At 21.7% G+C, this 21098-nt stretch overlaps 1 protein-coding gene across 2 annotated transcripts in view; it reads left to right on the top strand.

Moving 5' to 3' along the window:
* Positions 1-2771: 2771 nt before the first annotated feature.
* Positions 2772-21098, top strand: part of LOC129615585 (uncharacterized) — a 47240-nt gene continuing 28913 nt past the window's right edge. Inside the window, exons 1-2 of one of the 2 annotated variants that reach the window (XM_055530850.1) lie at positions 2772-3338; positions 16083-16765. In XM_055530850.1, coding sequence (XP_055386825.1) covers positions 16687-16765 — 79 coding nt within the window. In that variant the 5' untranslated portion in view covers positions 2772-3338; positions 16083-16686. Of the gene's footprint in view, positions 3339-16064; positions 16766-21098 lie in introns of both variants that reach the window. The other variant, XM_055530851.1, reaches the window with a different exon arrangement.

Below are 21098 nucleotides of genomic sequence, written 5' to 3'. Positions count from 1 at the left end.
ATATTTATGGTTATGGACCGATTTTTAGAACTCTGAATCTGAACTTAGTCATTATTAAAAAAATCTTTTCAGATTTTATTTCACTTTGTTTTTATGAAAATTATCTATACATTATTTAGTTACTCTCTATTTGATTTTCTCTATTTCAAAGTATAATACAAAGAAAATTTCCTTAATTATTGATTTTTTTCTCTTTCTCTCTCTATTTAAGAATATAATTCTTTGAGAAAAACTCCAATACCTTTAAATAATAAAAACGGTAAAAAACGTAAAATAAAGGTAAGGTAACAAAAAAAGAGAAATAAAGAAAATATTCTCACATGTATACATCCAGACATACATATATCTTACATATGTATAAAACAGGAGACGAAATATCTAGTCAATATATAACGCATAATTAAATTTCCCTTTTTCAAAAATAGATATGGTGGCAATTGGGGCACGATTAAAATTTTATTTGAAGCAAAAACAATAAAATACATTTTATTTTTTGCTATTTTTTTTATATACAAATATAATAAAAAAACTCTTGTTCATATGTACATCTACAATATAGTAAGTTATATACAAATGATGATATGAAAATAAAAAAATATCCTGCGTAGCAAAATGATATTCTCTATTGAAAAATAACAACGCGTCACAGAGAGACACAAAGTAAATTTATCAGTATGTCGGTATCTCATCTCGTTTGATATTTTTTATAATTTTTTTTTTTTGAGATTCTTTATTGAGTTGTTGTTTCTACATAGTAGCTCTAATTATATATATTGACTTCTAAATTCATTTATTAAGTTTATAATATCAATTATTACTTAATGTTAAAATTATAATGGTATTATTATACTTGTTGCCAAAGAAAACTAATTTGTAAAAATTAATACGCCAGTATAGATAAAATATGTAATTTGATTAATTATTTTTATTATTGAATACTTGAAAAAAAATATTTAAAAAAGTTAACAAAATATACAGACATTACAATGTGATTGTGCCTGAAAATATGCAAATATAAATCACAATATACTTGTCAAACTGGTTAAGCCCATCTCAATATGGCAGAGATGTAAAAGTTTTTATCTCTTCTTCTATTCTCTATCAAAATATATAGAGAAAAAACTTCAAACAACCGTTCGTCACCTTACCATACAATATTCATAGATAATAGATTAAAAATTATTTTTTTAACAATTCTGATTCATTTTTTTGTCCAAATTACATTCAACCTGTTGCTGCAAATAAATAGACCCAAGCAATTATTTCAATTAATTATTTCAATTAATTATTTCAATTAATTATTTCAATTAATTATTAAAATAATTGTCAAATTTTAATTCACAAAAAACCCACCATGATTTCTTATGAATAAAAATTAAAAAGTAATTTAAATGGATTTATTAATTTTTTCACTTTATAAAGCATATTAGGCTACCATTTTAATTGGAAATTTTCTTTTAATTCATTTCTATATCAACTATCTTTATGAAACAGCCATAAAGACTATCTCATATATTTGCGTTAAATAATGAATTGTACTTTAGTAATTACTAACTACAATATAAAAAAAGGTGCATATTTCTTACAAAAAAAAAAAACATTATTTCGAAGTGAATTTCATACAACACTTTCTATATACACACAATTTACAAATTGTTATATGCCAGTATTTTAATTTAACTCAATTTTTCAATTTCTGTTCTATTCTCTTAATTTGTAATATTCCTTTTCCACACAAAAAAATAAAAACTCATAAAAAAATAAAAAAAAATACATAAAACAAAATGACAAATAGAATAAATTTTTTGTTTTCCACCTCAGATTTCCTGTGAAAAAATCAAAAGAACAAAAATAAAATAAAAATCAAAAACAAAGTTAATTTGGTTTTATTACTATCAAGTTTATTTTAACATATATATAAAGAGTTCAAAGAGTCTATACACACTAATATATATTGTCCTATAATAACTATGCGTGTGTACGTGTAATGTTTGTGCCTACAATAAAATATAATGACACTTATATGTATATACCTATATGCATTTGTATATTAAAATGAATTCACTAGCAATATATTTACTATATAGCATATTATTAGGCGGCTTTCTACACTCAATTATTTTTATATTTATTTATTTTTTTTTTTTTATTTTTGTTTGTTTATTTTGTTATTGTTTTGAACATTAAGGTGTATTATTATATTTTTTGTATTCTCTAGTGCACATGGCACATGACTTCTCTCTCTTATATACATACATTATACATTCAAGAAAGAATGGTTATTTTTATATCATAAATCTTTGCATTTATATAGAATAATAAAAGATATCCTATTATTTTTAATAAATAACTATATTTATATGTATACGTCTTGTATACACTACATTCATGTATATTCACATGTATTTATAGATATTATAATGTGCAAAACAAACATATATACCTATATATTTCAAAAATCATATACGAGTAATATAATGGAAGAAAATTTCCAAAGGGAAATTCTCCTTTTTTTTCTCTCTCTACTACATATAAATACAATACATACAATATGGTAAATTTTCTATTACAAAAAGGGAAAATTTTTAATTTTGTTATTATTATTTTTGTTGCGCCCCCTACGAAATATTTTATATTCAAGAATATTCAAAAACAAAAGAAATATACAAAACAAAAAAAAAAAAAAACAAACAAAAATATAAATTTTGTTATTCTTATATTTATTATCAGAGTTGTTCTAGTTGTCGTTAGTCGGTGAAATTGTTCAAAAGTTGAACCCTCGGGAAAATCATATTCTTTTATATGAAAAAATTTAATAAATAAAATTTTATTTGAAAATTAAACTCAAATAATAATAAAAAGAAGCGAAAAAAAAGAACAAAAAAAAAGTGAATAAATAAACACAAAAAAAAAAGAAGGAAAAATAAGAAAAATCGGGCGTAGTTACAGTAGCATTTTCGAAGAAAAATAAAAAAAAAACAGAATAAATAATTTCAGTATCACAAAAAAAAAAATAAAACAAAATTTGGTTAATAAAATAAAGCGTAAAATTCTTACAAATTACAAAAAGAAACAAAAAAACGAAAAAATAAAGAATTTAAATTTTAATTTAAAATAATAGAATAAAAATTGAAAATTTAAAGATAATACGAAAATTAATCAAAAAAATAATAAGATAAGAAAAAACAAAATAAACATTCAACAAACAAAATAATATTATAAACACCTCTACAATCTAAAATAGCTAGTTGTCCTGGACAAAATCAAAAAAAAAAAAAGAAATACAAAAACAAAAATAAAACATTGTATACAATAAAAAGCAAAACCAAATAATAAAAGTAAATATAAATAATGTCCAAATAAATAATTAATCATTCAAAATTAATTTAAAAAACCCAAAAAAAAAAACAAATTTTCACAAAACATAAAAATTTAAAAATTTTTTTTTACGTGAGCAATTTATCATAAAATTATTAAAGAATTTTTGTGAAAATTTTTTTCTAAATTGGCAATAACAAGTCAAAAGGTTAAGGATCTTTTAATAAGATTACAATATTAATTATTTGCACTATATTAGTGGGTATTGCTCTTCAAAATACATAAATAAAATAATAAGAATACAAGTAAATAAACAGTGCTCCTAAATGTAGGCAATATTTTTTTCATTCAATTACTAGCCAAATGATTTTTAATTACTAGCTAAATTCAGAAATGTTTTTTTCTTTTCTATTCAATAAATTTTTATAATATTTTTTTTTAAATATTAAAATTATAAATTTAAATAATAAATTAATTATAATTTTTTTTTTTTCTTATTTTTCTTTAATAAAATTTTTGAATAATAATAACAATATATAAAAAATGATAACAGTAACAAAAAATCGAAACAAGATAAGGAAATTTTCAATTTGAATAAATTATCCTTTTTCTTGTTTTTTTTCTTTGTTTTTTAAATATTGAAAAATAGCTTACCCATAATATAAAGTGAAATGAAGGAAATATGCTTTTGAATTCCTGGTTATATTTTAAAAATAATTTATTCAATTTTGCTTTCTATATAGCAGCTTTAAAATTCTTGTAAATTTTTTATCATTTAAATTTTAAGAAAAGTAGCTCATAATTTAGAAATCTTAGATGCTACACAATTAAAATGGGACATAATTTTTTTATTCTTATTTATACTATTATTGTTTACATGCAAACATAAAGATAATAGAAGTGAATTTTGTCTTTTGTTCATCCTTTATTTTTTTTGCATTCTTTAATAATTTTAACGTTCAGATTCAGTATTTGTTTATAGCGGCCGGTAACACGTAATATTGTTAAAAGGGATATTTTTTATTTTATTTTGTTTTTACTTTTTTTTCATTCTGAAATTGTTTAATTAAAAATTATTCTCATTTCTTTTATAAATTTGTAATAATATTTGTTTCTTTTTTTATTATTATTTTTTTAATTTTGTTTTTAAAAATATTTTAAATTAAATTCTTATTTATTTTGCTATTATTTTTTATTATTATATGTATATAATATATAAATTTATGTATAGCTATATGACTTCTCTATGTAATATACTCGTTATAAACTCCTACCTATTATTTGAAGTAATTTTATGTATAAAATATATTATGTATGTATATACATATGTGTGTCTAGAAATATGTTACTGAAAAGAAAAGTCATCTTAATTTATCCCAAAAACAACAATCACCTACGCAATTTTTGTCTTTTCTTTTTGTTTCTTTGCTTTAAATTTTTCTTATTATGTTTTATTATTATTATTGTTGTTTTTCTTTTCTTGCTTTTTTTTTGTTAATTCTATAATCTTAAGGTGTCCTGTATAAAATTTTTTTCTAAATACATTTAAATTGTATACCGAAATTAATATAAAGTTGCTGAAAATTTCATACAAAAATTATTTTATTTCTAAAATTTAAGGAAATTTTTTAAATTTATTTTTTGGAATTGAAATTCAAGTAAATTAACAATATACGTATATAAATACATATATATATATATATACAATATACTTTATATATTTTAAGTAATTTATACTTAAAATATATAATACTGCTATGTGTATAATTTCAATTTTTCAAAATCGACTATACTAAAAAAATTTTAACGTTCCCTAAAAGTATGCAATAAATTTATTTTATATTTAAATTCTACAGTTTAAGGTTCATCACTTATCTAATCCTTAAAATCTTTTATTTTTAAATGATTATTAACCAAAAACTACTTTTATGAGAATTTGGCAATTTTTATTTTGTTCAAAAAACGTTCGGGTACCACTTCAGGTAATTAAGCGAATTAATTCAAACTAATTAATTTGTCTTCTTTCATTTTCTTAAATTTTCTTAAAAAGATTAAAAAGATTAAATAGAGTTTTAATCTTTCATTTTGTTAAAATTTTTTTGGTTTTTTTGGAAGGAATCTATTATTTATTTTACATATAGAAAATCGTTGTAATTTACAATTGCAAAATTTGGATACTAAATTGTTAGCAACATAACTATAGAGTGATTTTATGTATATAATATGAAAATTAATTTCATTATTCAAAAATTTCAATATTTTTAAATTATTAAAATGAAAAAGGTTTATAAAGTAGAAGATTAATAGAAAAATTAAATTAAAATTAATTGCAATTTTAATAAAATTAATTCAAAAAGTGTGCTGAAATTAATCTTAATTTAATTTAATTAACATTTTCAACTATACTCAAATAGAATCTATATAATTCAAAAAAAAATTTAAAGTAAAAAATTAAATGCTGAAGCGGATACAAAACATGTTTCTATATATTATTATACCAAGAACCTCTGTTATAATGTTCGCAAAAGAAGCACTACATAGCCTCTTAATAAATGTTCTATAAAAATTTTTTTTAAGATATTTCGTACACCTTATGCTCAATAACTCTTTATTAAGTTTAGAACTCTATTTAATTTTTTCTGAATCATTTATGTACCATAGAGTACACAATATAAAATCTAAGCTTTATTGACTCAGTGACTTTCACATTTATCGGCAACACATTTTAACTTTCTATTTTTAATATTTGAAATACGCAAAGAATATTTTGAAAACTAACAAAATTTTTATAATCATATAGAAAAATTCACTTAATTAATCACCTTATAATTGATTTTATTTACACATTATAGCCAATTTCCATATAATATATAGTGTTATTTATAATTTTTCAATAATTCTTTCACATTATTCAAGGTCAAATGGTCAACCGCAGAACGGAACATCTTATATACTATAATTTATACATATATTTTATATAATATATGTTATATAGCATGTTAAATATATATTAAGAAAAATGTATGTAAAATGGTATTATATATTATTATTATAGGACATAAACCATACCCAAAAAAAAATAATCAACCTAATTTATTCAAGGATCATTTTAATAACGTGAAACAAGAACAAGAAAAGAACATGAAAAGAAAACGAAAAACAGAAGATATATGAAAAATATTATCCGGAAAATCTAATAATAAAACAAAAACAAAAAAAGTTACAAGAAAATATGCGTGCTAATTCAACCGGATAAAAAAAAAATTTTTTGTGAAAAAAGGAAAAAGCTTATATGAGGAAAAATTTAGAAATTTTCGTTTGAAATCTGGGAGCGATAAAAACTAAATTTATGCTCGATTTAGAAATTATTGTCTACCGTAAAGAAAAAGAATAAAAACACACAAAAAAAAAAATTTCCATAAATTAAATATTAGTTTTTAAATACCATATGAAATTGTGTATTTGCCAATTCTATATAGGCTTCAATTCAATTTATTCCATATACTGAGCCTTTTCACTAATTTATTTGTATTTTGTGAATGATTTTATAAACAAAAAAAGCTGTTCTATAGATATATGTAATCAACCATTTTTTTTTTTTTTTGTTTTCCTTTATTTTATTGAATTAAATTTTATTATTGAATATTGAAGCCATATTTCAACCAGTCACCCTGATATTTCTTAAAAATTTTAATTTTTATAAAATTTCTATGAAATTAAATTGTAAACACAATAAAGTTTTTAATGTATTCAGTGATTTTTTTTAAAATAAATTGACTTTATTTTTCTTACTTTATTTTTATACTTTATTCTAGTTAATTTTCAATTTTAAATTGAAAATAATTTATTCTCAATATTGTTTGTATTATTAAATACGAAATAGGTATTTTACTATAATTATACATGTTTCAATTATACTGAATAATTTTCTAATGAAATCTTTTTTTTTCTTTTGTTGCATTGCTTTTCAATTGATAATTTTTCATTGGAATTGAAAATTTTGTGAAAATTATTGTCATAATTAAATCATTACATTTTTATTCTTTTGGTACTTGAAAAAATAAAAGCTATTTCGATTATTTTCGAAAAAAATAATTAAAATTTAAAATATTCAAATAAAATATTTTATTCTATATGAAATATTTGAATAATAGTAAATTATATAAGACCATAGTATTATGGTCTTAACCTACCCTAGTAGGTTCGTCACCTACCTAGTAAACTCAATGATGTCAGAAACTGGTTCGTGGTTATTTACAATAATCATGTACCAGCCTTATGCTCTTCATGACCGAAGTAGGATAAAAAAAATAGTATTATATAACAATTCTTATGTAATATGAATATTAGTAACTTTAGTATTTTTAAATAAATTTACGTGCTGTTTGTGTTATTCAAAAAAAAACAGAAACACCAACACAAAATTCATACCCACACTTAAACCCACACATTTTTTCGCTATAATCAATAAATTAATTTACATTTTTCAATCTCCAATTATTCATGTGTAACGAAAAATTACAACAAAAAATACATGAATAATTATTTATTGTTAATAACAAATTTAAATAATAAATAATATTTTCTATATGAAATTTCACATTTATTGAAAACATCCAGGCACAAAATACTAATTCAGCTTCAAAACAGATTTCCCGTATAATTGTATAATCTATTATATTATTATTTGTATTATATAAACATTAAATAGATTAATGGAATTAAATATTAAATGTAAATAACCGAAAAAAAAATAATATATATCTACATATATATAGCTATAGCTAGGGCTAAATATGAAAATAATATTCTTTGAAAATTTTTCAATAAATATTTTATAAATTATACTCTATTATTATTGTATATTTTAATTTTTTTTTTTTTTTTCAAATATATTGTTGCCTTTTTTCCAGAATATATTATTAAAATCATAAATATTTTACACATCATCATTTTCTCAATAGATGTCTCTATTATTATATAATATAAAATACAATATACATACAAATTTATATGAAAACAAAATATGTATGTCCCTTTAACAATATATGAAACGATTAGAAAAAATCCCAAAAAATATGAAAAAAATGTATTTTTTTTTTAAATCAATTCCATAAATATGTATATTATGTACATGTATATATGATATGTTATACAATATTCGAATATATAAGGTATACACTTTTAAAAAAAAAATTCACATAAAACTCAATTTACCAAAGTAAAATTTCAATTGAATATCAAAATCATATGTATATGTACCCGCTATTTATATATTATATAAAAATATACGTATGTACATATAAAAATATTTATGGATATGTTCAAAATTGTTTTGTATATATGTATGTACACAAAAGTAATAATATTATAAAATCATAGTAATAACATAGCTATAAATTTTTATTTTAAAATTTTATATAAAAAATAAAAATACATATATTTAGGCGCAATTCTATTTCAAAATATTCAATAGAGTAACAACAATGAAAATATTATATATGTATATATATATGTGTACATTTTATTATTAAGTGAGTTGAAATTTATTGTAAAATATAGGAGAATATTGTGAATGAAAATTGAAAAAAAAAAACAGAAAGAAAAAAAAAAAACAAACAAAATAAAACGAATTGTTACTTTATTCGTTTTTTTTTTCTCCTGTTTTTTATTATTATACTAAAATTTTTTTTTTTTCCTTCTTCTCACAAGTAATAATAAACAGAGGGATTTCAAACATATAAGAAAAAGGAAATGGCACAAAAACAACAAAATGATAATAATAAAAATAGCAAAACAAACTTTTGTATATATTTTTTAGTGAAAACAAAAATAAATAAATAAATAGAAAAACAAAGAATCAAAAAAATCCCATTTCACATTACATATTTTATGAGTACACACATGTATGTATGGAAATTGCCTAAAACTAAATATGCCTATATTGTATAAACTCTTCTGAAACAGAGAAGGAAACTATTTTCATATTTCCTTATTTTCTTCTTATATAATATAGTTTAAGTACTTTATTTCTGTTCTGTTTTTTGCTTGTTTTATTTAACACACAATTCTATGAATTCTTTAGCATACACTTTTGCTATTAATATTATAATACTATCATATCACTATATGATATCATTATCACTATATCAATATCATATGTTTACCGTCATAACACTATCACAAAATTCTTTAATAATATTTTTTAACATTAAATTCAAATATACACAATTCGTTTCATATACATTTTACTTTGTATATGATCTTACTCCTGTATATGCATATACGAGTATGTACAGTCCTGTATATAACAAATAAATATACATACATATTTGACATATAATCAACTGACATAATATTATTATAATTGTACAATGAAATAGAGAACATATAAATAACATTCTATTTTAATTGTTATTATTATAAAATAAAATTTCATTTCAAAAATCAAAAAACAAAAGAAATCATTATCAGGTATTTAGAACATCAAAAATTCTTTAATACCTATACATAAATATTTACAGTAAAAATACTTTACCTAAATACAGAGATTTGCATAACTATATACATACTTTTAAAAAAATATTATATGTATGTATATGTATGTATTTCCACTTAAGTCTATTATAAATAAACACATCACAAACGTCATTAACAAAATGAAAATAATAATAATAAAAATATAGAGCAATATAACATTTATACAATATTTGGGAGAGGAGACAGAGAGAATTTAATTGAAATTCTTTTAAAAATAATATTTATTATTATTTTAATGTTGGAATATTAAAACAATAAATTTTGTTATACAAATATATATACAAGAATAATATCTATTCAAATGCCATTCATCCTTTTTGTTTTTTGAAAATTAAATTTTTAAAATTATAACAATTTAATTCTCTATATATATAGATTATGATATACTCGTATATAACTAACAAATAAAAAACACTGAAGAACCACAAAATTCTCATTTCATTATTTTTAAGTATCTCTTCTTAAATCGACTATATGTATGTATATAATTTTCTTATTCCTATATTTTATTATATGAACAAGTAAAAAAAAAAAAACAATAAAAACTTCATTTCAAGAATTTTTTTCAAAATAATAAATAACAACATAAGTGGCATTACTAGCATTAACAATTGCTTTATTTTTATATAATAATAACAATAATTTGTTATATATACTATGTATAACATAACAATCATTATTATAACAATAATAATGTTCAAAGAAAAGGAAAAAAAATTTTTTATGCAGTAATATAAACAATATGAAAAAAGCAATATATACAAACACATTAATATATACTTATAAGTATATTTAACAAAAAAAAAATATGAATTAAAGAATTAGAGCGACATCTACAATTTATCATTAATATTGCACATTACAAATTATTATTATATAATTTTATATTTTTTTTATTGTTATTTTTTTTTTCCTTAAAAATCATAAACTTAAAAATATTTATATTACACCCACATTCATCGTCCCTCACCCCTTCTTCTCTTACAATATAACAAGAATGTAGAACTGTAAATATGTTATAGAATTTTTAATATATATATATATATATATATATATATATATATGATATGACAATTGCAGAAACATAAATATTTTTATGTGTTATGCCATTATTGTAAAAATAATATAAAAAGAAATTATAACCTAGTGCAATAATTTTGTATATATATATACATTAAAAAATATAACAGTAAAAATAAAAGCCCTCAACTCAAAATTGAGTTTACAGTAAAAATTGAGCATTTTTTTTTTTTACAGTAAAAGCATTACACTACAGGTTCCAAATGAGTTTGTACTCGCACATTCTTCCGAAATATTTTTGTCTTATTTTGTCATACGATAAGAGTTGCTTGTTTTACTTCACACTCTGCATAATATGCAAACACGTTTTGTTTCAAGCTTTCGAAAATGTTTTACTAAATAACATAAATTTAAATAATATTATGGTGACTCTCTTCATTGTAAATGAGCGAAATATGTATAAGAGACAATTGAAATTGCAATATTAAATAAATTATTCAAAGAGCAAATTAGAATTGAAACAGATTAACTGTTAGTATTTATTTTTGTCAAACTTAGTGTTTCAATATTAAAGGTTCTCCAATTTTTATATACTATGTAGAATGCAAATTATTATAATAATTATTATTGTGAATATTACTATGTATTTCGTAAATTTAAAGTAAAATGTAGGATATAAGACGAGTATTAAAATATTGTAAATTGTATTCTAATTATCTTTTAATGTTGAATTGCTTTAGTTCAACAGTGTAAACTTTCATCTAACTGGAATTTAATAATTTAAAAAAACAAGTCCCTTCATCTATAATATCCATTTGAACCCCCACATTTATAAAATTAAAAAAAATCTGTCTGACACAAAATTTTATTATCTATATTTGCCAGCATTTATATCAGGCTTACAGCCTTTATTTATTTCTCAATGCATGCCTTATAAGCAAAATCATTACACAATATTACTATAAATAAATCTTTCAATTTAAAAATTGTTTAACCAAAAATTAAATCTTTTTTAAGGTACATCCTTTTTTTATTTTAAATGATAAAACTTTTTGAAAAAAAAAATATCATTCAGTTAGCAGAGTAGTGTGTCAGTTAAGTAACGCCCCTGGTTGATTTTCTAGTTCATTGTTATTTTATACAAGTTACATAAAAAAAAAAAATAACACATTTTCCAAACTGTTTTTTTATTTTTCCCTTTTTTCTTTTCCAAAAATTTTATTATGTTTATATATACATATATAATATACACAAATATATTCCATTATTGTCACTACATATTCATTATGTTTATGTATATTATATATAAAAATATAAATAATAATATGTACTAAAAGGAGCAAAATATACAAAAAAAAACAATAACAACAAATAAGGGAAAACAAGCACTAGAAAATATTAAACAAGAAAATATAGAAATATAAAAGATTGTGATGTGCCGAAAACATAAGATATACAATAAACATACCCCATTCATGAATGAGTAAAAAAGAATAAAAAGAAAAACAAAGAACAAGAAACTAAACCATAAGAAAGAAGAATCCAAAAAAAAAAAAAATAAACGTTCATAAAACCATAAAAATATCAAGGATAACAAAAGAAAACACAACTAACTGTAAAAAAATAAAGTGCCAAACACAAAAAAAAAAAAACAACAGCAAAAATATACATTAAAAAAAAAAGTAATAATCAAAACAAATAATGAACGAAAACGACAAAAGATGAGCTCACAAATTACAACGAATCTTAATTTTACAGATCTCTAAAACAGCAAAACAAACAGAAAAATAAAATATTAAAAAACAAAAAAAAACACCAACAAAAACAAAATAATATTGCATTCTATTTTACCTTATCGCATCACATACCACCATAATATAGGTATCATTACCAGGAGCGTGCTATCGTCACTATCACCGTCACAAAAAATTTCCATTTGACAATGATATTTTTACAATTTGGATGTTAAAAAATTTGAAAGCAAAAAAATACAGGGGAGAAAGAGAAATATCCTTGATATTCTAAAGCTTTTGTTTCTTCAACTAAATTTTATCTGTTATTTTTTCTTATCTTTTCTCTTTTTTTTTATCATTTTCTTGTGTTAAATAATTAAATTTTGTTTTCTTGTTCTTCCTTACACTTTTAGTTTTTTGTTGTTTCTTACTTTACGGCATTTAAGGAGTTAAGAGTTGTAATCTCTAAAAATATTTTAACTTAGTTTTATCTATTTCTTATTCATTGCATTATTAATTCGAATTTAAGATTATTTTAAGAATTTTATCTAAGATTTAAACAAGATTCACTGCTTCGTCGTATTAAATTTTGGAAATTAGACTATGAATCAAGGGTTTATGCTCCGTGAAAAACGTAAATTCGTAAGGAAAATCGATTTAGTGAAAAATCTGTTAAATAACTGTATAAACAGCCAGAATATTTCGCATAGTTTTTTAGAGAAAAATTAAAGAGGTTACCAGATATTTCCACTATATTGTTGCAGAACCGCACCTAAAACAAGTTCCGATACGTCACATCCAAAACAAGGGTTAAGGGATTAGAGACTGAGGATTTTGCAGGTTCTTTGGGGAAGGGAAAGATAATTCCGATGTACCTTCTCAATTAGTCTTGAGCGTTGATTCATAAGAGAAGGGACACCTTTGGAGGTTCATGAAAAATGTGAGTCTCAGGAAGGTACTCTAGGCAAGGCATTGAGCGCTCGGTTAATATTGCCATCATATTGAAGTATTAAATTTATACACTCGTAATTGTATAATACAATATAATTATGTGATAGACTGAATACAGTAACTACAGTAGCAGAATAACACTGAGTTTCCGATTTTACTTAGTGTCAAATGAACTTAGAACTTTTGTATATCAAGATTTCAAAATAAGTTTTTTAAAAGACCTTCAACATTTTCTTTTGCTTTAAGTTAATTTATTTTTTATTTTATTTTCTTATTTTTTTTTTTTTGAAAATTTTAGGTTTTTGTTTTTTACCACTTTTATTTCCCCATTTCTTTCAAATATAACGATCCTTGTTCTCGTCATAATAAGTATCACTGTTATAATATTATAATTTCTCTTTTCTTTCATTTTCAAATATACATTTACTATATAACTGTATACGTATACGTATATGAAATTTTGTGGATTTTAAACTAAAATATAGTAAAAAATATAAAATATGTATAGTAGCACAAGTATACATATATATATATATATATATATATACGTATTTGTTTGAAATTTACATTACAAATTAAATGTGAAGCACGTATAAACTCAATATATACACAAGATACAAATATATGTCACATGAATGCGTAAATATAATTAGCAACAGTAAGAGACAACGATAAAAATGTAACAAAAAGTATAACAAAAAAAAAAAAGAAGCAAAATATCACAAAAATTCTCATTTATTTTCGTTTTGTTTTTATTATTTTTCTTCTTTTGGGTTTATTATTATTATTTTTTTTTTGTTCTTGTAAAGGCACAATCAGCCGTTAGGGTATGCTCGCATGTAACAAAACAAAATATTTGAGAAGAATCTGAAAAATTCTTTTCAAAATTTTCCGCACCAACTTTAATTTTCGATAGCATATGTACATACATACAAGCACTGTTATATATAATATAACAGAAAAGAAACAAAATTAACAAAAACGAAAAAAAAACATAAAGTCTACGAAGTTCGTGAAGAATTCATAATATATCAACTCTAGTAAGAAAATCCTTTCACGTTCACTGCTCGTATTAAAAAAAAAAAAAACAAAAGGACGGTTGCCTACAGAATAAAAGAAGCACATTTCTTTTATAAAAAAAAAAAAAAAAAAAAACAAATATAAATGAAACAAAAATTATAAATTTTTGGTTGCCTTTTTGATATACATTTTTTTTTTCTTAAGAAAATTTAGGCATCAATTTCAGAATTTGACAAAATAAAAACGATAACTCAAGGTGAAAAATAGAAAAAAATAATTTTGTTCTTTTTTCGACATTTTCGTTTTCATTTTTCTTTATTCAGAATTTTTGCAAAAAGAGACAAATTTGTTATATTTTTCTTAAAGTTTATAAGTTCCTAATGCGTGTACATGTTACAAAAAGATTACCATTTCTTTTGATTAGCTTCATACGCCTATAAAAGAATATTGTTGTTAATAACCGAATCCTTTCACCTCAATCTTGTTGATGTTGTTTTTCTTTTTTTACCGTCAAAATTTTTTAACTTCTAATAAATGTGCTCACAGATAACCTAGCGACGTACAGGAAAACGCTCGTTTAGAAGGTTTTTGATGGCAACATAAATGGTTTTTATCATAGTTTGCATCCTGAAAACATCTTTATCTTTATAGAAATTACAAGAAAAGTGCTACGGATATATATATATATTTTTGACATGATAAACTGAATTAAAATTTCGGTGGATGGGCCTAGCTTACGTATATACCAACTGAACAAACTTCTACACTAGAACACTTAATGAGCTGAAGAGAACTCGCTGGAATAGTTTCGGTAGCGAGTGCAATTCTATTAAATGTTGCTGATTACGCATGTGGTGTAGCTTTAACTCTTCATTCTGAAAATATTTTCATCTTAAATATATATATATATCGGGAAGTTTGTAGAACAAATTTTAGGAAAAATAATACGATTAATTTTCAGTTACAAATTTTGATTGTAGCCATTTCGGAATTTATACAATTTTCACCTTATTTTCATTAAAATTGTTATACTAAGTATTCATTGAATTTAAATTAAAAAAATTATTTATAAATTTTAATTTAATCACAATTCTTTTTCAGAAAACATAAATATTATTATTAAATTATTATGAAATATTTTAAAATATTCATACAAATTAGAAAGATCTTTTATTAACTGAAAAAATGACAAATAATTCGTTGTATAACACTAGTTACTTGTTGTTGACTTGACAGAGAGATGAGTACGATTGCCTTAAAAAACATGGTTATTAATTTATACAATGAATTCCAATCAATCAAAAAATTATCATAAATATTACTTTAATTTTATTTTATCTCCTTAATTCTTACTATTATCAATAGATGGCAACCCTTATTGAAAACATACAATTATAAGTACATATACCATAAAAATAATAAAAGTAGCTTTATACCGTATAATACAATTTCACATTTTATTAAATATTTTCACGTTTTAAGTTTTATATTCGAATTTAGATCATAAATAACATCTCACAATTGGGCTATAAAGAACAGAAAAATAAAATACTGAAAAAAAAACATCAAAATCATCAAAATAAAAAAAAAGATAAGAAAAAAACATTACATTATAAATGTACAAAATTTTTTAGTGGAAAAATTGAAATACATGCATCTATCTACTTACCTTTAAAGACAAAAAAAAAAAATGAAAAATAAAATTAGAATAATTTAGGAAATTTGTTTAATATAAAAATGTAAATTATAAAAGTCATATGAATACGTGTTAAAATTAAAGAATATATTAGATAAAAAAAAAATTTTTCCTTCTTATTGAAAATTAGAAGAAGAAACATTATGATAAAAATAAAAATTTAATAAAATTTTATTAAAAAATAAAAAATTCTAAATAATAGAAAATAAAAAATGTTAATAGAAAATAGCAAAATAACAAAATGGTGAAATAAAAACAAAATTTAAATTATATTACTACGGTAACACTTCACTCAAGGAAGTCAAATTATATGAGAAACGTACAAAAAGAAAAGGAGAGAAAGTGATTGAGAGAAATAATTTAATGCAATTGTAAAAAAAGGTAGAATAGCGGGAAGTGTTTTTCAAAATGTCACAGAAAAATATTATTTATTTTTTATACTCATGCACTATATGTGTTAATTTTATTGATCGATCCGAATCTGGAGGTAAGTTTCATTATTAAATTTCATTTTTTATTGAATTAATTTGATAATTTTAAGTAATTGAATTAACAATAATTGTTAACTTTGAAGTCTAAAATGAGCACTAAATTCTATGAGAAAATTTAGAAATTTTTCAACTTCTGATACAATATGAATGTTTCAACCTTATTTATGATGCTTCCATTCCTTTTACTGGGAAAAACAAAGCCACGGATATAGTGGAACGGATTTTTGTTCCTATGAACATAGTAAAAATAAATTTATATAAACATTATCTATTGTGCGCCCACTGAGGACGGTAGCCCTGTACACATGCGGGAGGATAAAAAAAATGCCAAAATACGACTTTAGGAAATTGGATGCAATCGGGGAGACATTACCTGTCTGACTGTACGCACGACACTGGCAGTTAAGAGATCATACGGATAAGCTAGGATTGCCCTTGGCAGGCAGATGTGACACCGAGGAACGACATCTACCGGGGAATGGGCAAGAGCGAGACTATTTATCATTATTTCTTCAAGTTTCCGGGTGGCGCTAGATTAGTCACGTTAGGCAGACCAACTGTGACAGGACTGGTCGAGATATTGAATCGGGGATTTAAATAGGTTCCTCAAGAGAACCAGGTGATTTAGGCACACCACTTATAATCGTACGCTCAATCGGGGTAGTATTAACAAAATGGCACATTTGTGCTAAATGATTTACGAGGGACCGCTACTGCACCGACAACGCCAACTATCTATTTAAAAAAATTTTATACAAACTTTGGGGAAGGCCGGAAGGATTATTTTTCAATATTATATCCATACTTTTTACTATTGAAAACTTCGTACAGTAATAAAATGCATTACTAAAAATATGTTATAAAATAAAAGTAAATTAACATTCAAAATTTAAAAATAAATTTTTTAAAATTTCATGTACTTTAAACACTGTATTTTATAATCCGCTTTATTTTTTAAAACTTTTTAAAATTTCATTTTATTCCCATTTATAACTGAATGTTTAAACATTAAAGTTTTACTTTTCCAAGAATTCATTATATAAAAATTTTATATAAATTCAAAAAGTAGTGCGGCTGAATTTTTTCTTTTTATAGAAAAGGAGAATTAGCTAGCTTATATGTAGCTAAAAATAAACATAAATATAAATTTTTGGAGAAATATTGCATATTTATAGGGACATCAATATTTTAAGAATATAGAAAATTTAAATAACTTGCTAACTAGATTCAGTTGCCTATTCGTACGATTATTTGTCTATTTATATTATATTGTATCATTGCAATATTGTGATATATATCAAAAGTATAGTTATACCTATACTGTTTACTTATATTTTGTGTTATATATATTACACTGAGTATTTATTACCATTTCTTATTTAAGAATAAAAAATTTATTGATTTTGAATCAATTTATTTAAATTAATTTTAGATGGAGGCGTTAATTTAAATTTATTGATTTAAATTAACGCCTCCATCTATCAAAAATTTTAATATTAAAAAAAAATTTAATTGTTATTGTTGAAAATCTATTAAATTTTTTTTTGTTTTTATTTTGATAACAATATAAAATAAAATTTTAAAATAAGAAACAAAAATATTATAAACACAATGACATTATATATTATATGTCATTGTAGGGCATACTACGCTTTAGGGTGAACCTGTAACGTGATATAATCTCTCTGGAGCAGAAAGGTGGAATAATTTTATAGAAAAATAGTTCCCGGCGGGGTAGGTGGAGGGGCGGAGACCGTAAATAAATATTTGTTCCTCAAAATCCCAGTTGAAAATTTTTGGTTTCAGGATCAGATGAATGGACTTAAAGGGCTGTAACTTCCATCATTATTAAAATTACGATTTAAAAATATTCCTCCCCCCCACCCCCCAAGCAAAGATGTTTTTCATTAAATTGTTAAACTATTTTTCCCGCGAGATAAGAGACCACGCTACTGAATCCCTCTGTATATACCCATATTCATTTGATGTCATCAATATCAATTTAATATTATATAAAATATCTAGAATGAAATTAAACTAAATTCTTTTCTGATATATGACATTTTTTTTTTTATTTATTTTGTAATCTATACAATTCATATAAATAAAAGTTTTATTCTCTTCTGCAATCAAACAAAAAGAAAAAAAAAATTTTTTTTTTAATATTTGAGATCACGTACATCTTAAATAGGCAAAATAAATTTAATTAATGTTTATATTATCCATATTTCATTGAAACTAAATAGTATATCACACAAATATATATATATATATATATACACTATATATAAGTATATAAATTTAGCATAAATATATATACGTAACATAGAAATCAGTTTTTTGTTTGTATACATATATTTTATATACTCGTATAATATAATATTATTTGGTATTTTATTTCAAAAAATAATAAAGACATACATATGCATACGTTCCACTTTCATTTTTTCTATTTTTTAAATATTATTTTGTTATTATATAAAATATATGCACATACTCATATACATTCATATATAAAATTCTATAAAAAGAAAATATTCTATTAGCCTCGTTTCTCTTTCAAAAACAAAATTTTAGATTTATTAATATAGGGAAATAAAATTTCAATAATATTGCAATCCATATATAGTATTACAAATATATAACATATAAAATATTATAATGTATATGGTAAATGTATATACACATAATGAATACAAAATATATAATATATGCGAATATTTGTTATATAATTTATTATGAAAAAACAAAATCGACAGCCCCTCTTTATAATATTAGCCTATCTATATAGCAAATATATATTCAAAAATAAAAAAAAAAACAACGTTTGATTCATTTGTATGCATAACCTCAATTTATAATATATATATATACAAAATACAGTTCCTTTCATATTATTTAAGTTATCCTGAGAAAAAAATATAATAGTTTTCATTTTTTCCACTAAAATAGAATGCGTTCAGTCATATATGTACATATATGTATATATATATATATATATCTATATATATTTATTATTAAGCAAAAAAAGAAATTTAGAAAAAACAAAATTTCTATTTAAATATAGGCTTAAAAATTGTTCTTTTATTAATTTTTCATTTCTTTTTTATATTTTGTAAATAGCTTTAAAAAAAAAAAAAATACCCTAAAAATATGCAATTTTTAATAATTTATGAAAATAAATATTTGAGATGAAAATAGCTACTTATCTTATAGCAAAAAAAAAAGCCAAATATATTTTTAAATATTTCCTCTATAATTTTTTTTTTTTGTTATTGCATTATTTTTATTATATATGTAATGTTTTTAATAGAGTAGGTCATATTATTAATATAAAATTGTTATTTCATCAATACATGCATTTAGGAAAGATTTAGAAAGAATAAACCCATTTGATTGAATAAAAATTAGATTCTATTTTTCTGCTGTTTATTGCAGTTATTCTAGTATTTTTGTTTTTTATTTATGAATGAAAATTTAAAGCAATCTTTGTCTAGATTTTTTTTGAAAATTCAAACTAAATTAAAAATTAAAAATTACACTCAATTTTGAGCATTCATGAGTTTATTTTCCAGTATGTTCAAAAATACATTAAATTTTAACCACTAACTTCTTAACTTACAATACGAATGTATTTATAGAGAATCGTCTGTATTTTTTTTTTTTGATATTATAAAACTCTTTAAAATTATTAAAATTAAATTAAATTTTAACATACCCGATATATAGAAAACTTTTATTTTTCATTTTTTTTTTGTAATCATTCAACTCATTAGTTTATTAACCAAAATAAAAATATTTTGAAAACCATAACCATATATGTATGTAAGTATATTGTAATACTATGCTAAAAGAAAATTTAAAAAAAAATTCCATGAAATTTTTAATGTAATATAATACATACATAGCTATAATCTGCATGATATTTAACCACATTGTACATACTACAGAATAATTTTAGTGGATTTACCACCGGAAGTAATATAACCATTACAACATTGGAATTACAAAATTTTCAACAATATATAGTATATTATTAAAAACTTATTCAATATTATATGATTTTAAATTTATTATACGTATATGTAACTTTACAATTATCTACAATAAAAGAAAATAGGAAAGCTTATAGGGCTCAAAATGAAATTTTTGGAAATTAAGCATATTGTGTCACTTTTATTTCTTAAAGAAAATACAAAATTATTCATAATAGCAATACAAGGCATGCATATATTAATTTAAATTTTGGAACTACAAATTCAACTTAAAATATAAAAATTTTTGAATAAATTTATAAAATTTTTTTGATATGGATTCGACTGTTTCGTC

The sequence above is a fragment of the Condylostylus longicornis genome, unplaced genomic scaffold (assembly GCF_029603195.1).
Source record: "Condylostylus longicornis isolate FDR11 unplaced genomic scaffold, ASM2960319v2 ptg000137l, whole genome shotgun sequence".
NCBI classification, from domain to species: domain Eukaryota; kingdom Metazoa; phylum Arthropoda; class Insecta; order Diptera; family Dolichopodidae; genus Condylostylus; species Condylostylus longicornis.
Note: the sequence above shows the minus strand (reverse complement) of the source record. Positions and strands in the feature narration are given on the sequence as shown.